This window comes from Poecilia reticulata, chromosome 7 (assembly GCF_904066995.2).
Source record: "Poecilia reticulata chromosome 7, P_reticulata-male-v2, whole genome shotgun sequence".
Classification (NCBI taxonomy): Eukaryota; Metazoa; Chordata; class Actinopteri; order Cyprinodontiformes; family Poeciliidae; genus Poecilia; species Poecilia reticulata.
In genome coordinates this window covers 1,060,990-1,086,759 of record NC_088836.1, presented here as the reverse complement: position 1 = coordinate 1,086,759, position 25,770 = coordinate 1,060,990, and the positions used below count along the sequence as shown (strand labels likewise).

The 25,770-nt window shown below is 40.9% G+C and overlaps 1 protein-coding gene across 3 annotated transcripts in view; it reads right to left on the bottom strand.

The window, feature by feature from the left end:
- The window catches only part of ptpn11b (protein tyrosine phosphatase non-receptor type 11b), a 93,056-nt gene extending 67,520 nt beyond the window's left edge, over positions 1 to 25,536 (bottom strand). For all 3 annotated transcript variants that reach the window (XM_008413161.3, XM_081608551.1, XM_008413160.3), the window contains exons 1-2: positions 25,401 to 25,536; positions 6,427 to 6,549 (exon numbers count right to left, since the gene is read on the bottom strand). In XM_008413161.3, the coding sequence (XP_008411383.1) occupies positions 6,427 to 6,549; positions 25,401 to 25,414 (137 nt within the window). In that variant the 5' untranslated portion in view covers positions 25,415 to 25,536. The remainder of the gene's footprint in view (positions 1 to 6,426; positions 6,550 to 25,400) is intronic.
- Positions 25,537 to 25,770: the final 234 nt, after the last annotated feature.

The following is a 25,770-nucleotide window of genomic DNA, read 5'->3' as shown; positions in this document are numbered from 1 at the left end:
TGTGACAGGGATTGCTTGGATTTCACTTTCTGCTTTAATGCTCTGTGATGAACTCTGACTTGCGGAAATACTTTCAGCTTCATCATAAACCTTTACTCGTGCTTTTGCAGCATTAAAATTTTTAACTTCTTACAAGCGTTTAATCTTTCTTCGCTGCTCTTCCATTCCTTGCTGCCTTTTCAAATTTTCACGTTCCAGTTTTTGTAACTGTTTTCTTTTCTTGCTCTTCCATAACTGCTAATATTTCTTGAGATGCAGCCGCCTCAGCCTGCTTCCAATCTCTTGGTTGTTTGTGAACTACTTGAGCTACTTTTAGACCTTCTGGATTTTGACCTTGATGTCGTACTTTCAGATCCTAAACATAACCCAAAATCTGGCCACGGCTCTTTGTCACCTTCTGCAAAGTCTCCTTGCAGTTGTTTCTCAGCTCTTCAGACAATGAATGCTGAAAGTGATGTACATGCATCCACTTTGCGCCTTGCGTCTGAATCAGGCATTGTATTTGCCGTATTTCTTCATAAATGGTTTGCATATCTCTGCAGGTGACGTTTACATTCTTAATGAGCTCCTTTAATTCACTTTCTGAAGCTTATTTTCTTAGTAGTACTTTGCTCAGTCTTGCTTCATATCTCCATTTTTCAAAACCGACTGCATATCTGTGTTGAAGAGTTTTAAGTTTCTCCTCTTGAAGCTCTTTACCTTTTTCCGTTAATGTTCTTACTCTTTCACCTCTTCGAACAGTCTGTGGTTCTGAGATTTGCTCAGTATCATTTTCCTCCACTTCAGTACATGATACAGCATAGAGCTCTAAATGGTCTTTGTCAGTCATCTTATAAATCTGGTTAAATGTCACTCGATGCTCTATTTAAATTGCAAACACTTGTTCAATTTCTAACTTATGTGACTTAAAAATTACTTTACACTGTAGCTGTAATGAGCTTCACTCTTAATACAGATGTATTTCAACTTTAAGAACTCTGTTAACTTCACACTTAGTTTGACCTCAAGATAAATACACAACACTCTTTCCTTAATAATAATGCATTACTTTGCAGTTCAGTAGAAAATCTGTAACCTTTTGACAAATGTGTTATAGAAACTTATTGTGGCTTTAAACTTTACTTAAACCACTCTTATTCTACTCTTAACACTGTCCTTTCTTAATTTCCACCTTACTTCAGTTGTACAAGGTTGTTGCTGCTGTGCTTGACTTCTTGTGACCGGTGAGCTTGACAAATGGCGCCCTCTTGTGTGGCATCACGGTACCGTCACTCACTGCAGCTGCCGTCGTCTCAACGAGCTTTTTACCGGCGGTGGCTGGGCGAGTTTTCACTATAGCTCCAAAGTGACAACACTGGCACGGCTTTCTTTCGACGGGCTTTATTAAATGCCGTGGAAACTCGTGGCCGCCTGCCACTTCGGAGGTTGGTCTTTAGCGGAATATTACTTGGTTTATCTTCAGGCTTCCGCTCCTTCTCCTTTCATCCAAGTCTCGCAGCACAAACCACATGTATACAAATCTCGCGATAACTTAAAAACAACAACTCAAAATACATAATCCCAACTGCCAGAAACAAATCCAAATTCCCTAACAACACAAACCATTTCAGTGACACTTACAGTAGTAATTTGATGTAAAAACAAATCTCTTTCAAGATCTCCTTTAGCCTCTTCCTTGGGGTCTATTAAAGTATAAGAGCATGAAATATGACGGCAGAAACTTGGCCAACAGAACTCTACATTTCAATTATGCCCAAACTTTTTCTGCATTAAACTTTTTTTTTAATTTCCATCTTTGAATTTTATTAGTGATTTTTTTTTTTCAAGGTTTTTCCTGGTTTGATTTTCAGAGAGAGAGATGAGGAAAAATTAAACCTCCCTCCCTGAACCTTTACTGTAACACATTTATAGAGGAATTTTTCTGCCATAATCCAAGAGCACACATGTTCAGTTTGAAAGCAGGATTTAACATCTTTTGTTCTCAAAACTTCTAATACTTTTGCTTACATTTATATTTTGAAAGCAGGACTTTGTGTCTTTCTTCTCAAAACTTGTAACGCTTATACTCAAGTGTGAGCGCAAGGAGTACACTACTGCTACAGTACGCAAGGACACTGTAGCCTGAAGTGACCCAATTCTGATTTTTTCAATGTAATGCGACCTGTATCCGATCTTTTTATGACAGTCTGAACAGCACAGGTCGGATTCTTTTCGAATGCGACCCATATCCGATACGTATCAAATTCAAATGCAACCTAATGTCCAGGCCGCATTCATCCCAACTGAACGTCACTGATACTCAACAAATTCTGCGTCCTGATACGCACAAGCGGGAAGAAAAACAACTATGACGGACTATAATGAGGATTAAGTTGTTAATATGCTGCTCCGGTTGGACAACAACTTCAAATATGTAAGCTCCACCGTTAGCCTCCATGTTTACTTCCGTAAACACTGAGCACTTCTTTTTATGGCAGAACACTGAGAACGCTGACGCTATTGCGCCCTTTACTGCACATGCGGGACACTTTCAGGTTGTTTGCCCGTTCAGACTGCAGAACACATACAGGTTGCATATGTGTGGTGGTGTGAATGGCCTGGCAAAAAAATCCAATTTGACAAAAAGTCGGAATTGGGTCACTTCAGGCTGCAGTGTCAATGGGCCCCAAGTCTCTGCTCGCTTGAAACATGAAACTGGCTTTTTGGCACAATCGCCTAGCAAACTCTCAGCCAATAGAATGAAAGTATTGTGCTGAGTATACTTGTTCCTCCTAGCGCGTGTGCCTGTGTGGCTACTATCGATTGTAGTAGAAGAATATGTATTAAACTACACATATTTAAATGCACATGCATATATACATAATGTCTATATAGGTTTTATTCATGTTTTCCAGCTGTGGAGTTGTAACTTAAGAGAGATTCAGCAGCTAAGATTCATCCGTGCAGTGCAGTGTATCCGTCTCTCCTTAAAGACATTTCTCACTTCTTCCTCACATCGTTGTCTTTATGAAACCTTCAAAACAAAACTGGGAGCTATCTTACTTTTGACAGAGTGAAATAATCCAGGGTTTCCCCCAGAAAACTTGCTAAGCCCGGTGGTCGGGGCCCTGAGGCGGTCCACCGGCAGTCCACCGTGTTTTTGTATTAAAAGATGTTAAGGTGACAGAAATTTTTAAAATATCACTCGGTAATTATACGTTACGGGAAACATCGCCAGTGAAACACTACTTAAACCCACAACTAGTCTTGAAAACAACAAATCAAAATATACAATTAAAATGAATATCAATTATTTGCACTTTTGTTTAATGCAAATTAAGTCAGCAGCTCCATCAGGCCCCCCAAGGCTTCAGGGGGCCCATAAATGCTAATATTTTAAAACAGATCACAGATACATGAATGTAACACTTGTTTATTGAGAGGTGCTGATGTTTTTAGCAACAAAAGGGGCCCCTAAATCAAATTCTACTCAAGGCCTCATCCAGCCTTGGACCGGCCCTGCATGATGAGGTAATCTGCTGCACTACGCAGAGATGTGCAACAAACGGGAGATTTAATTCAATGCTGCTAATGTGGCTTTAGTAGCCCCTTCATTTCATGTCTAAGTTTTTAATAAGCGTCACAGAAACTATTCTGGTTGGTTGGTCGAGTTTATGGGACGAGTTTCTCAGATCTCCGCGCTGCCGTCTGACTAGGTGGACAAAGCATTTGATAGGTTTGATGCATTGTGTAACCGGAAAAATAATAATAAAATCAGTGCGATGCATTACAGACAGGAGAGCGCAAAAGCTCCTCGCCAGGCTGAACCTGCATGATCAGGTTAGCGCTAGATCGTTAACTAATAGACCTGCCAACCGGGAACACATAGATAAACTTTATCAGCGCAGGCAGAGCCGGGCGCTGGGCAGCGTGTTGAGATGGAAAAGTCGCACAAAATTGTTAGTTCACAAATATAAATCATTCTTACCGCTAGCTCAACATACCTCTGAAATGCAGCCTGGACATTAGGTTGCATTTGAATCGGATCATTTGAATCTTTTAATACAAAAACACGGTGGACCCCTGGTGGACCACCTTGGCACCCTGACCACTGGGCTTAGCAAGTTTTCAGGGGGAAACCCTGCAGAGCATCTCTAAAGTCTGATGTTTTGTTCCCCTTATCCATTCAGTGCTCCATAAAAAGTAATCACACTAATGAGTTTATTTCTTGTCCAATACATTAACAGTTGGAGAGATGTAAAGTCATATTTTGATTTAAAATGTGAGGACCACCCTGCTAGCACACCAGGATGTATCTGCGTCTGAACGATTATCTAGGTCAGTGATTGATCCTGCAACTGGTTAGTGTTACCTGTCAGGAGAAATACTGAAACTGAGCAACAGGACATGCTGCAGCTCACAAACTGAGCTCTCCATCTCCAAACAGAGGGTTGTGTGTTTTCATTCTGTTATATAATGCTGTTTAAAACAAATTCTGCTTTATCCTCCTTTCTTTGTTTCTGCAGTGAGGGGGGAGAGGCTGAACATTGGTCATTTGACCTCAGAGAGTGCATTGCGGTTTAAATCTGTCATAAACTCGCACCACTAACCATCCGGTGGTTATTTAGGACACCAAGCATCACAAAGCTGTAAAACCGCATGTCTAAAAGTCAGAGCCTTGCCAGATCTTCCACTCTGAACATCTAAAACCCTCCTGCCTTTCTGACTGAATGGAGGTCTTTTTCTCACTCTCTCTTCAGGTTCTTCCTTCCTTCATACCCACAGGCCGTGTGACCCGGTCAGCTCCGTCACAGAGACACGTCTGGGCTTCCTTCCATCCTTCGGATGGCGTGGCTGAGCACCAAACCATCCGATGCTCAAATGCTTCTGCTGTCCATGAAGAGTGACTCTTCAGACTTTCTCCTCTGTATCGGTTGATTTCCTGCTCTCTGTTATCGCCACAGCATGAGGAGCTGAGTCGCCTTACACACACACGCACACAACTAACCACCAGGGCTCTTAATTAAAGTCATAGAGAACTGCTGTGTGTGGAAATGGGGCATAAGTGATAGAGACATTCATTTTAACACCAAAACTTGAGTCACTGCACCCTGTTGACCAAAATAAAAGATTTCACTTTTCTTTGAGAAAGTTACCACATCACACATTCCAACTGAGTTATCCAATATGTTCCTAGAAACGCACACGTGCGCACACCCACACACACACAACTTCAGATTAAGTGTCATCTATTCACCAGGCCTCTACTGATGACCCACAGGGAGGAATTTATAGGAATTGTGTTTGACGGACCAACTGGGAATTGCTTTCTGGGAATTGAGCAGCTTACATGTGAACTCTGTGTCTTCAGGATCATAGACTTTTAGTCTCACTTACACCCAGATGAAGGTTAGAGGGTGGGTTTTCCTACAATTATGAAGTTTATTATGAACTCTGAATTTATGTAAAGTTCAGATTACATAATTTACACATTAAGCAATACACAATAAGCCCAACAGAATAAACCTTCATAGAGGCAAATAAGGTGGTGAACAAAGATCTGGAATGACTTCACATAATGATAGTTGAAGGCCAGGGAAACTGATGGCTGATACTGAAGCCCAGTTATTTTTACCATTTAGTTGCTTCTTAATTTACATGTTATTTTTTAAACCTGGAATAAAAAAATTGCCATTTTCTTTAGATACAAAGCATCTGAAGGCAGAGAAACACAGCAGCCTTCACACATTGGCAATCTCCATTACCAATGTGTGTGAGATTTTGTCTATTTGGCTAGTGTTGAAAAAAACACAATGGCGGTGTTTTCATTAAATGAGAAATTGAATTAAAATAACTTGTGAATAAGTTTGTTCACAGAATATGTCATTAAAAACATGGCTGTGACAAATGTAAACAGTTACATGAAGTTATATTCATAAATCAGCCATGGTGGCGCTAGCGCTCATAATCCAAACAGAGGAGACAACAGGAGTGGCTATGTATGCAGCCTTTTGGGGAAACTGTAGTCTCTAATTTTACAGCAGAGTAGTTGTTTCAACACGTTGGATCGACAAACGGAACATTATATGAACTGTGATGCATTTAAATTGTTGCGTTTCCATTAAGCAAATTATTTTTCTAATTCCAATTTGCACAGTTTTATGGTCAATGGAAACACAGATAATGTTGCTAAGCTAACTGTCCTCAGAATGCTGCCAATAGACGATATTTAAACTAAAGCATATATGAGCCGGATTTATTGACTGGTTCACATATTTACATACCTTTAGTATTCCTAGATCGGGCCTAAATCCTTCTGTGAATGTGACTTTTTCAGTTGTCAAATATCAAAATTTTAAAAACTAAATTCTTGCTTACTCACAGGTAAGAACTGAGGTCAAAAGTAAAGCTGCTGGTGAATGCACTACAAGGGCTGGTTGAAGTTACCTGACAGACAGAGTAAAATCCCCAGGATTGCTCTTGCTGGGCCGGGCCAGGAAACTGCCGTGAACTCCCCGAGTCAACAAGACCTGCTCTGCCTCGATTCCAGTGATGTTGGGGTGGAACCACCTGCAAACAGTAAAAACAGAAAGGTTACAGTCAAGGTCAACCGAAGAAACATCATTCAGCGAGTTACACCTACTGAGGTTTAGCAAAGTTAAAGGTAAAAAAAAAAACACTTTGATTTTGCAAGATGTAGTCGATTTATGAGCTGTCACCTTCTAGTTAGCTCAGGGTTAGCTCAGGGTTTCCCCCAGTGTATTATAAACGTTGCCTCACGCGCTGCCGCTGTTTGATTTTTAGTTTACCTCAGCACTCCTTTCACTCAAACTGGACACAGGCTGATATGTATGGATATTAACATCAACCCCCTGTGAGGAATTATGTTTCTTTGCAGAACTCTGTATCAAGTTAAGAGTTTAAATCCCACCGCTTTAGCTCTGGTTGCGCAGCTCTATGTGAACCACAGAAATAACTTGTAGTCGCGAATTCAGACGTGTGCGTTGAGCGCGCATTGAGAATGATTCATCTTTGTGAACAAAGAATTATGTGGGGCGTTTACATCTCAACACGCTACCCAGCGTATGGCTCTGTATCTGTCTATGCTGTAAAGTTTATGTATGTGGTCCTGGTTGGTCAGTGCATTAGCAGTTAATGAACCAGCGCTATCCAAGGGCGTAAATCAAATCTCATTTTTGGGGGGTACGATAAACAGGAAAAATTTTTAAGAGCAATTTTGGGGGGTCGGAAAAGTTACAGTAAACTGTAATGTAAAATGTGGTTTAATTTTGTGTGCGTGTGTGTGTTCAAGCTGCACCATCAAAAATTACTAGTAAGTAGCAATGAATAACAAAAGTGTTTTTCTCAGTAAACAACTTGTTGAGACCCATAGAAGTCAAACTAAGATTCAAATGTTGCTTAGATATGAGTTTGGTTCAGAGTCAGATATATTCTCTGCTACACCTTTACAAAAATTTAAGGCTCTGACTAAAAACAAGTTTTAATAAGTAACTCCACTTAATAAAATTCCTCATAAATATTGATTTATTGCAGTGGTTCTCAATACATGTTATTTAAATTAGAATTTAAGTTGCTTTAAACTTTTTTTTGGTGGGGGGACTGAGAACCTATAAATATGTAGGAATTTAATATTTGGTAAGTATCATAACTTAAACTTAAAGGTCAGCACCTGAGTTTTATAGAAAAATATTCCGATTTTATTTTGTGGTTTTAAAGGCTCAACGTTGAAGATGATAAGAAATAAAAGGCATACTTTATTTTGTTTTCCTGTCAGCTGCAATAGCCCCTCTGCTCTCGGCTCCCATACTGAGCTGTTGGCTAGTGGTAACGCTGAGCCGCTCCCTCCCATTTCAAACTCTTCCTATTAAAGTAAGAGCTAGAGAGTTAAATATAATTGAAATATTGGCTACCTTCGACAGAAACAGGAGCTAAGGTGGCAGTTTATCATGATTCAGCCAAAGTAATAAAATAACGAACTGTGAAATGATTTTTATTGTCAATGTGTTTCTTCCTAATGAGCAGTGAAAGTAAATAAAACATCTTACATGTCTTTTGCTTAAAGTGTTTACTTACTGGAGGTTTTTTGTATGTGCTGCATAGCCACAGCAACAGCCAGCTCTTCTCTTCAGCAGCTCTAATGGAGCCTGTGCTGTTCAGCAGTGTAGCTGTTGCTCCTCCTACACTTTGGACTGAACCATTGTTCTAACAGTAGTGGGGGGGACCTAAAAATTTATTCTTATTTTTTTCTGAATGGCGGATTTACTTTGTTCTTTGTTTCTATTGCTTGTTTTTATATTGCTATTGTTTAAATACAAGGGTTTCTTTCATGGTTTCTTTTTTTTTGGGGGGGGGGGGGTACAATTTTAGACTTTTCCAAGATTGGGGGGGTCATGACCCCCCCCCCCCCCCTCATCATGCAGGTTCAGCCTGGTGAGAAGCTTTTGTGCTCCCATGTAGTCACGCATCAACCTGGTTTTATATTATTATTTCTAATATTGTTTTTCCGGTTACACGAAGCATCAAACCATACCAAATGCTTTGTCCACTTAGTCAGTCAGAGTAGAGTTAATGCGCGTGGCCACGAGGAGATCTGAGAAACTCGTCCCTTAAAACTCCAGCAACCAAAACAGTTTATGTGGCCCTTATTAAAAACTCAACAGACACAAATGGAAGAGCTACTAAAGCCACATTAGCAGCATTACATTAAACCTCCCGTTTATTGCGCTTCTCTGCGCGCAGTGCAGCGGATTTAACTCATCATGGCTGTATGAGGCCTTGAGCCGAATTTGACTTTGGGGCCCCTCTTGCTGCTAAAACATCAGCACCTCTAACAGCGTCTGTGTTACATTTAGTGAAACCTGGGCGAGTGGGAGTAGTTTAATTGGCCAACCTAAAAAGCAATCAGTTTTAACTGCAGTTTACTCATTTGTATTTGTGAACAAACAGAGCTCAATGTCAAAGAATAAACTCATTGTCGTTATTTGAGTTCTGTGTTTTAGGTTTTCTGTTTAATTAGGTCTGTGCTCTGTAGAAGTCTCTGTGTTGTCCTTTCTGCCCGTTGATTAGTGTCACCTGCTCCTTTTATTTCCCCGTTATTGTTTCCCTGTGTATTTAAGCCCACCTGTTGTCTTTGTCTCTTGTTGGGTCCTAGTCGTTTTTAAGTCCTTGGTATGTCACGGTCGTGGATTAGTTAGTTGTCACAGTCGAACTGGAAGTCCTGTGTCGACGTTGGCTCTCGTGAGTCAGGTTTTAGATATAGTTGCTACTGGTGCTGAGCCTTGGCTCCCGCTCTGCCGTGCCGCCTGTCATCTTTACTGTTTGAGCTTATTATCTTCATTAAATATTCACTTTTCATCTTCAACCTGGGTCCAGCCTGCATTCTCACTCACCTCACCTCCACCACTCATGACACTCTTAGCATCAGATTGTTGCTATGGTAATGAAACAATCTAACCATGAATATTGTTCTTTGAACTTTTACAAAGTAAACTTGCCAGCTCCTTAAAAGCTTACATTTAAATGTTAAACAACTTCTTTGCTGAAACCATTAAATCAAATTCAGCAGCATTGACAATTCCAATAAACAAATGTTACATTTTTGTATCTGTGTTAAAATATTAGCATTTATGGGCCCCTGAATCCCTGGGGGGCCTGATGGAGCCGCTGACTTAATTTGGATTAAATAGAAGTGCAAATAACTGACAATTTAATTGTATTTTTTTTGTTTTTTTGTTTTGTTTTTAAGATTCTAAGGTTGTGGGTTTAAATAGCGTTTCACTGGCGATATTTTCCCGTTACATAGTTACCCAGTAATTTGACATTTCTTGTTTGATTGTTTGGAAATGTACGCATCAATATGTTTTAAGTAAGGCTCTCCCCATACAACGTTTTACTACTTTGACTTTTTGTAATTAGATTATTTTCAATTAATAATATTAGTAATTACGGATCAGTACAGGTCAGCTCAAAGTATTTCTGAGAGGAGAGAAAGCTTGTCCTGTGATGATCATATCTGAGACAGAGGGCTAGCATTTAGGTGGTTCTGTTTTTATGCCTGTATGACATAAACCCATAACAGTATGATAAAAATACAACTCATGCGTCAGTTCAGCAGATCTGGTGTCACCCAAAACAGGCAAACGGACACCAAAATACCTCTGGTCTCTGCAGCAGCCGGGTCTGGCTCACCACACAATGCTTCATTCAATCCCCTGAAAACTCATTCAAACTGCTAAATGACGCCGACTCAGTCCTCATCAACTAAAACTAGAATTTACTACAAATAAATTCCAGTTTCAGTTGGAATTTATTTGCAGTACCCTCACCGGGTAAACGTAAAAAATATTTTTTGAGATCAAAAGATAAAGGCTGTGTGGGTTTACACACAGAAGAAGAAACTGTCACTTTTTTCCATCCAGCATGTAGATCTAGAGTGACAGGAAGGGTTCATCAATCAGGCTGAGCAGCTTGGGTTCTGACAGAGGGAGACAGGAGGACCTCTGAGGGAAGAAACACACTCAACACAACAGCACTGAAACAACACACTCATAAAGATCCTTCCATTCTTATACCGATTTGCAAGACATGACTGGACAACTGGATGTAAATACAGTCTGGGTCTAACCTGAGTAAAATAAACCTAAAGCTGGACAAGCTTTCTACCAGCAGACTTCACCGGCCCAGGCAGCTGACGCAGACTGCATCTGACCCCTTATCCTCAGCATGGGGTGAAACCGAGCCCCTCCCTGCTGATCCTCAGGCAGCAGGAAATGTAAGAATAATAAAATACAATCACACAACCGTCGGCCTGGAATGAAATAAAGAGGCCAGAGTGAAGCCTTTTATCATCCAGGTTTTGTTACAAAGAAAGAAAATGTATTGAACTTGTTTTAATTGATCATCTGATTAATTGATGTTTTGCTTATTTACAGGCCTACATAAACATATTTAAGAATGGAGAACAAATCTGCAACATTTTCACCTCAACTTCCACAGCACAATCCAGATGCAGCAACCAACTGTAACTGTGATTACAAGAAAGCAGAAAGAGACAATGTGGTGAACATGAATGTTCGTTTAGTCTTAAGCATTTCATCATTGTGACGTTCACCAGAATAACTGCCCTGCATGTTTTATATCTGGAAGCATCACAGTGACATGTCAGGACTTCATGTTCTATAAAATGCTCTTCATTTCCTCCTGTTTAAACTCTTATCTAATCATTATTTAGATACATACAGGAAGCAGCCTCTGAGTGCCTCATGAAGAAATCTGAACTCATCTTTAGGAAATGAGCTGGACATTTATAATCTCAATTAATCGTTGAAGTTATCTTACATGTAAGATGACATTAGATGACATTTATGTAATGTCATCTAAATCTGAATAATTATAACCTAAACTTTTTATTTCCTCTTCAGCTTTATGTTTCTGATTCAATTGAGAACATGTTATACTTCTAGGAATATTTTTTTCATATTTCTAAACGAATTGGCCGATGCCTGTAGGTCAGTCTACTGAAAAGCCATCGATGGGTGATGGACGTCAGCTGGTGGACAGATTAGTTGTGTCTTGCTTTTAATCCCGATTCATACGGAAAAATACAAAACAGTGGGATAAAAACGGGCCTTGTGTCTGTAAACCGTTTCTAATCCTTTATCACAGTGCTGTTGTCGCTCGTCGAATTAATAAACACAACAAAGACGGGATGAAATCAGACTCAAACACCAGGCCAAGGGGAACCGTTCTGCTCAGCAGAACGGTTCCTTCTCAGCCTGCCTCACCGGGCCTCTGGTTGCAGAAACCGCAGTAATCCAGCGATGTTGCACCAGGAGGCGGATATGGAGACGCAGAGGGGATGAAGGGAGTGTTACTGGGTTAGACAGAGACAGTGAGGGGAGAAGGGTTGTCAGAGCATTACACAGAGAGTGTGCAGAGCTGGCGAGGGGCGGAGGCCGTTTAATCTGGGATTTGGATGAGCATGAGCAGGTCTGATACCAGCAGCGCTGCCAGCCGGCCGCCCTCCTTGCCTCTGTCCTCTGTCCCATCACAGACCAACAGGGCAGTGTCCCAAATGAGACCCATGGGACCAACGGGACAGAGTCCCACCTCAGACCAACGGGACAAAGTCCCACCTCAGAAAAATGGGACCAACGGGACAGACCAACTCGACAGAGTCCCACCTCAGACCAATGAGACCAATGAAACAGTGTCCCACCTCAGACCAACGGGACAGAGTCCCACCTCAGACCAACGGGACAGAGTCCCACCTCAGATCAACGGGACAGAGTCCCACCTCAGACCAACGGGACAGAGTCCCACCTCAGACCAACGGGACAGAGTCCCACCTCAGACCAACGGGACAGAGTCCCACCTCAGACCAACGGGACAGAGTCCCACCTCAGACCAACGGGACAGAGTCCCACCTCAGACCAACGGGACAGAGTCCCACCTCAGATCAACGGGACAGAGTCCCACCTCAGATCAACGGGACAGCATCCCACCCCCACCCTGCCTTTCCTTTGCCTCACTTTTCCTCCACCTTTAAAGCTGGCGAGGCCTCATCCTCCAGCGAGGCCTTAACCTACGGACACGCTCTGTGACAGTAAAGCCATGGCCTGGCTGGGCCGAGGTGCCAGAGCCCCACTAGCTCCACTGCAGGCTTAATATGCCAGCTGGCACCCTGCGGCTGGAGATTACGAATGTTGTAGTTACATTGGATCATAGTGAGGTCGTGGTGAGTTAATCCAGCCAATTCAGCAGAACACCATTAGGCTATTAGTTTTACAAGTTGTGTTAGGGAAGCTTTGCTGCACACAAAGGATGGTACAGATTTATCAAGTTTAATTCTGCTAAACATAGCTTTAGTTCTATATCATCCATATCAACTTTGATTTCTATTTCTTTTTGTTTGTTTTTTTTAGAAAAAAAAAGTTTGCAACAGACATAAAGTAACAGAAGTTTTTTTTTTTTTAAGTTTCTGGTTTCACAGAAAAACAAGAAAGATATTAAAGGAATATCAACATGACTCCAGAACAGTCAGAACAGTGATAGCGTTAATTCAACTGAGCACTGAATTCTACATGTCTACTATTCTATATTTTAAGCTACAAAAAGATTAAAATACAGCACACACTTGACTTAGTAGATTCATTTTAAATCTAATTTGTAGAGCAGTATACGTGACGTTGCTAAAGGTTCTGTACCAGGTCCATTGTTGTTGATTCTGGACGACAGAAACCCAGTCTCTAAAACTCTTATAGCTGCCCATTTTAGCTTGTCAAATATTCATTAATGTGGAAACCATATTAATAATGTCTGTTCTTCCATAATCCTCAGGGTCCAGGCCGCTTCGGTTTCTCATGTTCCCTGTGTTTTCTATCAGACATTTCTCCCATTTCATCTCCAGTTACTGGCCTTCCCTCACAGCTGGACCCAGTTTCTTATCAACCACCTGCTACAGTCATCAACTCTCCTGGATAAATAGCTTTAGTTTTTCTGTTCTGCGCCATTCTGTTCTGTTCGTCTTACTCGTGTAGATTTTACTGAACTTTAATTTTTTTCAGGTTTTTGGTTTTTCTTAAGTTAAATGTTTAAATCCCCGCCTGATCTCTGCACGCTTTGACACTAGAGGAGTAAGGTCAGATCAACACACAACTGCCTTAGAAATCCAAGCACATAGTTGATACAAAGTATTACAACAGAAAACGTATAAATATGAAGTTTTCTTTGTAGCAATTTGGTAAATCCAGTATAATGTTGAACTGTGCCATTTGCTTTGCAACATCTTTACAGTTTTCTCTGAATACATTTAGGTCCAAAGAGCTTCTCAGCAGACCCAGAGTAATTCCCCTGCTATTTTCTTGATGCGTGGTGTAATTTTAGCTTTTATTCAAATTCTGACTTTTCTTCTGAAAAGTCTTTTCTTCAAAAAGACATGCAAACTAAAGCATTTCTTTTTGAATAATGAACTTTCTTTAAAAGTTACTTATATAACCTTGGAAGTTTTTCTATGAAATCTTGCTAACCTCTGCACTGATGAACCTCACTGGGCCTTGCAGGGAGAACAAATGCACCTCTACTAAGTGTTACTTCAGTCAATGATTAACTGGAGAAAGAAACAGGGAAAGTCTTTTTAGCTAAAACTTTGGAAAGGTTGTGTGTATTATAAACCAGATTTTAATATTATTAAGAAAACCTGTATACATTTTATAAAAACAATCCAGAGAGTATGAAGCTGTTGTACTGTTGTGTTCACTGTCAGTGAAGCGTATTAGAGACTAACCTGTTGACATGCATTGTCCTACTTTGATCTTAGAGCTACTGAAAGATGAACATAAACGTAACACCACAGATAGCTTCTCACATTTTGTCATGTTCCAACAATTAAACATCACTGGATTTTGAGAATTTATGTGATTATATGAGACCATTTTCAAGAAATACTTTAATTTTGTAAAGAACACTTAACACTGGTACTGAGCAATATTTCAAATATCCAAAACAATTCAAATGGAAATAAAAACCATAAACAACAGAAACCATAAATAAAACCGATTATGATTATTGCCCTTCAAAACTTATCATCAGAATGAAGCTCATATTTATTTATCATGCTTATTGTGACAGGCTTATGGACCGATACAGACATTAAAATCGGATCAGTTTCTCCCTAGCAGGAGTGATTCTGGCTTTTCCAAGAACAAGGTTTGACCCCCAGCAGGTGGCCCTCATTCCCCTGCATCCGGCCCTGGTAGCTCGGCTCGAAGGTTTCAGACATACTGCCTGTGTGTGTGGGGCAGGCTGGTGGCCAGACAGAAGCTCAGGGAGTTGCAGGTTGCCCCTGAGGGGAAACGGCCCCATGCTGCATCCAGCCAGCACTCTATCCTCTTACATAATGTCTCAGGTTCAATATAGCCGCTGAGCTATTTAAAGCAGGCCTGTCTAGGCCTGCTGACAAAAAGGTGATATACTTAGCAGCCGCGACGCACCAGTAAACCCTCTGCTGGGGTTATACTGGTCACATGCAAGCTCTGGACTGCAAGCTACTGGCGAGGCAACAATTATTCCGAGCCATATTTACATGAACAGAGGCAGAGCTCTAGGACAGCCATAAGCAGCGGTTTCACTCCAAAGTTGGATAGAACAGTCCCAGGAATGCTGCTATTTAAAACAAGCAGCCTGCACCTCAGGACAGAACATTTCTATTTACATGGAGTAAACGGGGCTTATGCAACGCTGATTAAAAGTGTCTTCAGGCATCATGATTAATAAATAACAAACACCTCTAACCATATTTTAAGCAGAAAGGAGCTTCAGTTCAGGCGGCTTCCTGCCTGAAGGACCGACACGCTAACATGCAACTCCAGAGAAGTTGGTTTGCTTAGTGGGAATTCACTTTGCTCACTTTTCCTCGTTTTATCAACCAAACAAAGAGGGGAGGACTGTTTACATAATTGCATTCAAATATCTGTGACCAATATTCAAACCAAGAAACAATAAGAAAGTATTCCCCCTCCAGATTCAAGACTTTTCAGTCTCCATCAATGTTTCCATCAAGGTGTTTATAAACATTATGAAGTATCGGATTAGAAACGGTTGATGGAAACAGAAACATTCAAAAAAACGTCCTAAATTTCCCAAAAATATTTTTATGTCCGCAGGCTCTGTGGTTTTTGGATTTTTTCGCACTGGATTATAAGGCACACCTTCAATGAATGGCCTATTTTAAAACTTTTTTCATATATAAGGCGCACCGCATTATAAGGCGCATAGAATAGACGCTACAGTAGAGGATGGAGTTACGTTATGCATCCACTAGATGGAGCTGCACTAAATTTTGCACTGTTGCTGCACTGTTTTGTTTGGAATGTCAACAAAACAGTCCAACTCGGGTCGGCAAGGAGAGCCTTCCGCTACTGGGCCGGGGCGTGGCCGGACGATGGTCACCCTTCTCCGTTCGCACACAGCATGTTGGTGGAGAACGTGGTGCTAAATGACCTGCAGACGACCTGATTCTAGACGGTCGGTAGGTAGATAGGTCATCCATTCATCCATCCATTTTCTGCCACTTATCCGGGGTCGGGTCGCGGGGGCAGCAGCTTCAGAAGGGAGGCCCAGACTTCCCTCTCCCCAGCCACTTCTTCCAGCTCCTCCGGAGGAATCCCAAGGCGTTCCCAGGCCAGCCGAGAGACACAGTCTCTCGGCTGGCCTAAAAATTCTGTCCATAAAAGTAATGAACAGAATCGGTGACAAAGGGCAGCCTTGGTGGAGTCCAACTCTCACCGGAAACGAGCCCGACTTACTGCCGGCAATGCGGACCAGACTCTGACACCGGTCATACAGGGACCTGACAGCCCGTATCAAAGGGCCCGGTACCCCATACTCCCAGAGTACCCCCCACAAGGCCTCCAGAGGGACACGGTCGAACGCCTTCTCCAAGTCCACAAAACACATGTAGACTGGTTGGGCGAACTCCCATGAACCCTCCAGGACCCTGCTGAGGGTGTAGAGCTGGTCCAGTGTTTCACAACCAGGACGAAAACCACACTGCTCTTCCTGAATCCGAGGTTTGACTATCCAACGGACCCTCCTCTCCAGAACCCCTGAATAGACCTTACCAGGGAGGCTTAAGAGTGTGACCCCCCTGTAATTGGAGCACACCCTCCGGTCCCCCTTTTTAAACGGGGGGACCACCACCCCAGTCTGCCAATCCAGGGGAACTGCCCCCGATGTAAATGTGATATTGCAGAGTCGCTTGAGCTAATACAACCCTGCAACATCCAGAGCCTTAAGGAACTCCGGGTGGATCTCATCCACCCCTGGGGCCCTGCCGCCGAGGAGCTTTTTGACCACCTCGGCGACCTCGTCCCCAGAGATTGGAGAGCCCAACCCAGAGTCCCCTGTGAGACGGAGCTTCAACTCTCATCTCCGGCAGAACTTCGAGCACGTCCCGGGGAAGTGAGGGACATTGAGTCTGAGTGGACCATGTTCCGTACCTCCATTGCCGAGGCGGCCTATCGGAGCTGCGGCCGCAAGGTTGTTGGTGCCTGTCGCGGCGGCAACCCTCGAACTTGTTGGTGGACACCTTCGGTGAGGGATGCTGTCAAGCTGAAGAAGGAGTCCTATCGGGCCTTATTGGCCTGTGGGACTCCAGAAGCAGCTGATGGGTACCGGCGGGCAAACGGCATGCGGCTCGGGTTGTCACTGAGGCAAAAACTCGGGCGTGGGAGGAGTTTGGAGAGACCATGGAGAAAGACTTCCGTACGGCTTCGAGGCGATTCTGGTAGATAGGTCAGTCAAACTTTATTAATTGATAACAAACCAGCATTCTGACAACTATCCCAGCATGCACCACGTGCTTCTTCTTCTTCTACGGGCAAAATTAAGTCGGCGGCTGCTTACCGTAATTGCTAGACCTGTTGTGGGGCTCAATATTGGTCCATATATAAGGCGCACCGGATTATGAGGCGCACTGTCGGCTTTTGAGGAAATTGAAGGTTTATAGGTGCCTTATAGTGTGGAAAATACGGTAATTTACTTCAGATGAAAACACGCCAAATTCAATTTTTTTTGCAACATTTTAAAGGTTTGCTCAAACTGTGGAGGGACTTCAAACCAAACCACTCTTTAATGCAGGACTGTCTTCATTCAGCCACACTGCTGGGCATTTTGAGCAAGAACAACATCATACTGCAATACCTCAATATGACAGAAATGCAGATTTTGACTAGGCCACTCCAATACCTTGTTTTTGTCTTGGTAAGTTTTTTGTCCTGGTTCCATTAATCACAGCAAAGCAGCCCCCATCCATCACACTGCCACCACCATTTTCAACTAGATGATATTTTCTGAAATTATGTTCATTTTATGCCATATGTAACAGAATGCAAACCTTACATAAAGTTCTACTTTAGTTTTGGTAATCCACAGAATATTTTCTCAAAGTCTTGGGGATTATGAAGATGATTTTTGGAACATGTGAGATGGGTCTTTGATATTGTTTTCAATGCCATTTTGATGTGGATGTCAATGACTTTGTTTCATGATCTGTTCTTTAACTCTGCGCTACTTCTCAATGCAACACTGGTAAAAACATTGTTAAAGGGTTAATAGAGGAGCCATGTTGAGATGACTTCCTGGAGGCGGAGCTTCAGAAAGAAACAGAGTCCCAATTTCAAGGCGTTAAATCACGAAGTAAAATTTCTTTTATTTATCAGATTTAATTCCTCTAATTTCTGGACAATGAGTCCTTTAAATCATTTTTCAGACGGTGCATGTGCATTCATGCTTTGTCTCCCACACCTTGCCTACATTTCTGTCCTGCTCAAGTAAAAGAATAAAATGCAAAATGTGTGAAAAAATAGCTACTGTAAGTGGGATCAGAGCACCACTGGAAAAGTTTGCAGCGCTATCTTATTCCTCCACCTGGGCAGTTGTTTTCCTGGCAGCTTGTCATACAAACTGACTCACCGCTCTTAGCTGGTCGGCAGAGTTTCAGTGACGGATGAGGTCCGTGTTCAAACAATAGAGAGCAGGGGTGGTTTCCAAGCGTGGAAAGGCCGCAGCAAGTCACAGGATCAAAAACAGAAACGTAAACCAACAAGGCATCATGAAGTGAGCCACAGTGGCATCGCAGCGTGGGGCGCATGAAGCACAGCTGACGTAAACGCTGCTAAAGTGAACAACAACGACAGGAATCAATGCTTCCTCAATGACCAACCCGCTTCAGACAACACATGTGGAAATGACAACCACTTATTGGTGAACTAAAACCTTCCCTGAAAAACACAGCTTGACTTAATCTTTTAAAATAAATTCAATAATAAATTGAAATAAATTAAACAGCTGTTTAATTTTGTAAAAAAAAAATAGTGTATAATAGAAAACATAAAATAAAAAGATAATAAAATTAGGGCTGGTTTTTAACACATTAATATAATTAATTACATAGATTTTAGTGAGTTAAACATTTTGATATAATTAATCCCATTTTTTATGGCATGTACCGATTCACTTCTATTTTCACTTTCAACATTGATACCAATATCTGAGGTTATCGGCTGATAAAACATCAGATAAAGAAAAACAGCTGAAAAATTTTTGTTTTTATTAAACAGAAATAAAGTCAATTGTAAATTTACTTCATAACTCTGCAACATTACAGCACATTTAAACCAACCAACAGCTTATCGTCGCATTGGTCTAATCAATATTTCATCAACCAAGCTGTAAACTAGTTACTTCTAGCCACCGCTGACTTCCTTGTATCTCCATCTATGCCACAAAATTAGGCTCTAAAACATTTGCACAAATATAGACTAAAATAAGCTTTGTTTTATTGCACATTTGTTGTACAACAAACCAAGCGAATGCAAATAAAAGGAGAAAGTCAAAGTGGCTGTTGCTCCAGTTTCTCTCAGTAACATTTTCAAACAGGTTAAGAACTTGAAGCAGTCATTAAGGACGCAGGCAGCCTGGCAGCAAGATGATTATGCTTGAGTATTTTTAAAAGTAGTAACCACTCCGCACCCGACTGCCACTATCAACTTCCTGGTAAGAACAGGAGAGCATCTCGCTGCCTGAGCTGACTGCTTCAGCTTCGGTGAAGATTCAGAGGTTTTAATGGGGTCAGAAGAGATGAGAAAATCTGCTCCAGTTCCAGCAGATGAGAAAAGTGATCTGAATCAGTCAGCACAGCGCTTTGGCATAAAACTGCCTGACAAACCCTGACAAAATGTTTCTATGTTTATAACAATTCAATAAAGGCAACGAGGAAATAACTCCCAAATAAGTAACTATAACAGTAGTGAAGAACATGAAGTAGGGCAGAGGTTCCCAAACAGGGGGCGCCGTATGGATGAAGAAGAAAAAAAAAACACAACAATGATGAACGCTGTGTGTGCTGGGGGAAGGTTTGAGTGGAAGGAAGAGTATAACAGGGAGTCTCTAAGGATCAGGGTTAGGGTTAGGGTTAGGGTTAGGGCTACCCCCCCCACCATTATAAACAATGTTCAATCAGAGTCTAACTCTCCCTACTGTAATCCATAGGGGGGGGGCCCAGAAAATGTTTGGTGCTCTGACCAGAGATCTGCATTGATCACTGATCATTAAATAAAAACTGGAAACTATTCTAGAAACTGATTTTTAATAACCCATGTTTACTTTATGTACTTTGTCTGGAGTTTGGGTGAAAATCAGATAAAAGTTTCAGAATCCTTTCATTTTCTGTTGAATCATACACAACCTACAGCAGATCTTTTCTTTACATTTATTTATCCAAACAAGCCAGCTTATTAAAAAAAGTTTATGTATCATAGAAAAACGCCTGAAGGTCTGACTGTAAAGGAAACCAGACATCGGTGTCACCTTAATGGACCAAGTCTAAAAAACACATATTAAAGCTGATTTACAGATAATCTGTTTACATGTGCAACACCAAATGCTGCTAACTTTATTAGAAAATCCTTGTACTGCATAATTTACAAGAGATTAGTTTGTGATCACTGATTAAAAATTTGTGTAATTTTAATTTTATTTTAATCTCCTCCATAGCCCTCCTGTCCTGCTGTTGCAAAACTCTGAAAAAAACATAAAACTCAGACTAAATATTCCTCATTGGATAATTTCATCAATACCTATTCCAAAAATGGTTTTATTTTTGTGAATTAACAAGCACATATATTTTTATGTGGCATTAATAGTTTCTTAATCACGTTAGACTTACTAATTGCTCTGTATGTATTCATATATCCATACTAGAATGTAGTGGATATTTTTAATTTACAGAATATATAAAGTGACAAAATACAAAGTAAAGAAAGGAGATGATACATTCTGGTGTGTGTAAATCCATTCTGAGTGAAGAGAACATGGAGGTACATTTCAGAAAGGCTGAAAAGTGACTGAGACTTGGCGTCTGCTTCCCTGCGGTATCTCAGCTCAGGAAGTACGAAGCGAGCCACAGAGCAACAGTCGAACATCCCCCGACCAACCGTTAGCCGTGGAAACTAAAAACATCTTCAACTTGAACTCTGTTTCCTTCAGAGTCTGTCTGATGTTGGTCTGCTGTAGGTGCTGCGTCCTCTGGAAACCTGCGCCTCTATTCTCAGTGATTCTCAGAAAAATCTACTGAACTGCACTTATTTTTATGATGAGAGTTTCAAGCTGAACTATATTCCAACTCCTCCAACAATTACCTTAAAAAGGTCATGAACGAGGTGATATGTCATGTTTATACATGACATATCACGTATGATATGTCATGTTATATGTGACATGACATATCATACGTGTCATATCAAAACACATCACTGTCTGAGGAAAGGAAAAACTCTTTTTTTCAGCCAGCAGCCTACAGCTCTATTTATAAGAGGTGAAAACTTTTTTATTGAGCTTTCTTTAAGAAGCAAACACAAAATACATAAATGTCCTCATTGCTATGTAGGGGCCACTTTCTAACATTTTTAAGCAAAACAACAGTTTAATTTTTTCACAGTACATATGTAAAATGTATAATCCAAGTGCTTTCATTTAAAAGTATAAAGGGAATAATTATTCATTCTGATGTTGAGTTATTCCAACATATTGGTTATTAGTTTTAGTTTAATCTGCACTTCTTTATCCAACTACTGTGAGGAATAGGGCTGTGTAATAATATCGATTTTGTGATATATATCGATATTTTCTTTCCTAGAAAAAAATCGATATTCATCCACAAGTATCGTAACATCCACCTTGTTCATCTGTAGTTTGTTGGTACAGGACACGCTATTAACTGGTGTTTGCAAAGCAAACTTGCTTCGCTGGGAAAGTGATTCGGTCATCAGGCTTAGAGTGATTCCTTCAGACGTTAAGTGTCAAGGTTAAAAAGGTATCAAACTATTCAGAGCAGGTACTTGGTGCACTTTATTTACTTTACAAATGCATGTAAGCTACAGTTTGTACTGTTTCAATTAAAAGAAACATGTTTTCTCACCACTTCTTTGATTCATTTTGTCCAGCTGCCGACTTTAAGTCTGTGTCCATGTCCAACCAGAGCCAGGTATTGTGTAGTTGGTGCTTTTAATCAGTTTTCAGTTAAATTAATTCAATCTAACTCTATAACAGTCACAAAATGTCACCAAAATCACTCTGTCCCTCTAAAATCTTTCAGAAAATCGCAAAAGGGTATTAAATTGTATTGTTTGCTGAATATCGCAATATATATCGTATCGTGAGCAGAATACAGTGTATCGTATCGTGAGATTATTGTATCACTACAGCCCTCGTGAGGAACATTATTTCTTTTAGCTGTTATGCTCTTTATAGAGCAACATGTTTCCATTACAAACATACCATTTTATAGATTATTGAGTTTTGCAGCATCTTTTCATAATCATGAGCAAAAGCAAAACTTTAATGAGCTTCTATTTGTGGAAAATGTTGTCCAGAGTTTCAAGAATTTTTGTTCTGACAACAGAAACAAGAATCCAAATTATAATGGTTTTATACCCACCAGGTATAGAAGAACTGAATGTCCAACACATTTTCCACCCATATACCAGTGGACAGTTTGTTTCAACTGTAAACTCTGTGACTGCTAACACTGCGTTTTCTAAAGTGCAAATCAGCAGTAGGGGACAGGAGACAACTCCAGGATGGAGTTATTACTACAGTATTTTCCGGATCATAGAGGGCACCTCACTATAAGCCGCATCTACAATTTTTATTATTTTTTTTTAACTGGAAAAGTACATATATAAGCCGCTGGCATCTCCGCTGCTCTCAGTTTTTCACAAGCAGCATAGGGCTGCGTCCTTAATAAATCTTCTATTTAGGATGCAGCCCTGCGTCTCCAATTCCGAACCATGGATTCACAAAAAATACGGTACTTCATATATAACTTACTATCATGCGCTTCTGTTCACTAACTGTACCAGGAAATCCAGGTTAAAAAAGCATCTTCTCTCTAATTGCTAGTCGATCAATAAGATCAATCAACTTTAGGTTAACTCAATAACTTGCATCTCTAATTTAAAGCTCAATTATTTTTTAAATGAACTTGCAAAAATATGCCACTTAGTGATTTAAACATGCTAGACATCTAGGGGGCAGTGCTGCTCAAAGCTAAAACCTGTCAGCCAATCAGCTTGCTTCAAAACAACCTTCTTGCAAAGTGGAAACCAGCTGCCAGCAAGTTAATGTCTATAGTTATCTCCACTCTTCAGGAAACAGCCAATCTACACCAATGAAAACACACAGCCCTTCTGGATTGGCTGCTTTGCAAACACCAGCCAATAGCATGTCATGTACCGACACACTACAGATGTAAAGCACTTCAGCTTTACAACTCTATTTACTTTTGAATTTTTCAGGTAAGCTACGAAAAAAATCTGTGAATATGCACATATTTCACTAATACTTTTGAGTTACATTCCACAGAAAATGAACCAAGAGGTGAATCTGACATGTGAATATTAATGGCTCAAATGTATCGTCTTATTCTGTGACATGAACATATAAATATGTTTTTGCATTAGGGCTGCAAACTTTCAGGAAATTAATTCATTTGTACACAACTGCTAACAGTTACGTTTCTTACCCATTTTTGGACATTATTATTTTACCAATCATGACTTAATTCTCCAGAAGCCTGGTGATCTCAACTACTACAGAAGCAGACCTGATGTGAACATTAAGAGATGTTAAAATTCATTCTGAAGGCTAAATATGGTCTGAATATGAAGCCCATTCACACCTGAAACATTTAACATACACTGCACACACCGACACTGTGATGCATGATTCCAGCCCGAGCACTGGTTAGTTCTGTTTATATCCCAAATTATTAAAAACGTTACATTGAGAAGAATTTTAAATTAGTTCAAAATTTCCTTTAAATGTAACAGTAAAGTTTGTATTTCTACGTTTTGTGCAGGAAGTAGAGGCCCCTTGGTGGGGCCAACAGTTTGGTTATTCCTTGGGCTAGCTCTGGTGGTGACAGTCTTATAGATGCTGCTGGTTTAAACAACAATCTCATGATTTTAAGGTAGAAATACAGGAAACTGCAGTTTAAAAACAACTGAAGTAGTTTATGGGTTCATTCCCAGCACAAAAGTGAATCCAAGATCTGTGAAGAAATGCCTCTTAGTCAGACGTTCCTAAACTTTTACCTCTTGCAGGAAAGACAAATTTGCCCTTTTGGAAGTAATTTTGGTAAACAAAAAGCACAGGACAGAAATAACTCAGAAACCAAAGAACAGCGAAAAAACTTGTCTGTGTTGTATATTCCCCCCCCAAAAAAGAGTACGTTCTGTTATATCCATCCATCCATTTTCTAACACCATTGTCCCTAGCGGGGTCGGGAGGGTTACTGGTGCCTATCTCCAGCTAACGGTCTGGGTGAGAGGCGGTTTCACCCTGGACAGGTCACCAGTCTGTCGCAGGGCAACACAGAGACACACAGGACAAACAACCATGCACACACACCTAGGGACAATTTAGAGACCAATTAACCTGACAGTCATGTTTTTAGACTGTGTGAGGAAGCTGGAGAACCCGGAGAGAAGCCACCATGCACAGGGAGAACATGCAAACTCCATGCAGAAAGACCGGGGGCGGGAATCGAACCAGAACCTTCTTGTTCAAGGCAACAGCTCTACCAACTGTTCCGTTATAACTACTATTTTTTGTTTTGTTAACAATAAGAATTGTTCTTAACCCTCAGAATTTCCATCCATCCATCCATTTTCTTTCACCCTTGTCCCTCAGTGGGGTCGGGAGGCCCTCAGAATTTCATATGATCCATACTTAAGAAAAAAAAACATTCATTCTCGTTTTTATTTATTTTCTGATTTAAGTGGATTTAAGTTCATTGAGATTAGGTAAAGTATCCTTAAGTTATTACACTTTTTAAAATTACAATCAACGATTTGTGAACTTTAGAGAAAGGGTAGGGTTAGAGTCTGGATTTCGAAAATCCATAACAATCCAGTCTCCTCACCAGGCAAAGCGGCTGGACATTAGAAACCTGTAACAGTGACGGAACAAACTGCGATAAATCCAAACATGCTGCAGCAATAGGCGCAGACGGACCGAGGCTTTCTGCGACACACGGACCCAGTTATCAGCGGATCGACTCGGTGTTTATCTAGACAGCAGGCTGCGAGAAATAACGCCTGTCAGAGCAGTAAGTCAGGTTTACGGCTGCTGCCAGCAAATCAGAAAACCACTGAATGTATTCAGGTATTCTGAATACATTTCACTGTGTGGATTAGAGGAGCCAGGGGAGCGACAGGAAAAAGTTCAGGTTTCCCGGCTCCGCCTGCCTTAACTAGGCTCGTAAAAACGGAGCCCGGAGGCTCAGGGTGAGGAGATTTAACAGAAATAAAAATAAAATGAATAAATATACTGTGTATTACCTGCGAGATGTCATAGCAGATTCTGAAAGTTGTCAAGTATCCCCAGTGATCCCGTCCTACCTCTGCTGAGTCGATAAGCGGATACGGAGCTCCGCAGGACCTCGGCGTTCAGCTGCAAGTGATCACTGACATTTTTTCCGGTTGTGACCTGTCACAATAAAAGCATCAGAAAAGGTTGGCTCCAAGAAGCCAGGCCCGAGGTCAGTAAACTGAAAACACAGATATGCTTCTAAAAAGATATCCCATAATGAAAAGAAAAATATTATATAAGCCAGTTAAATTGTATTGCGCTAATTCACAACAAATTTAATCTTGAGGCACTTTACAAAAACGTTGTAACACCTCCCTGGTGAGGTGTTCCGGGCACGTC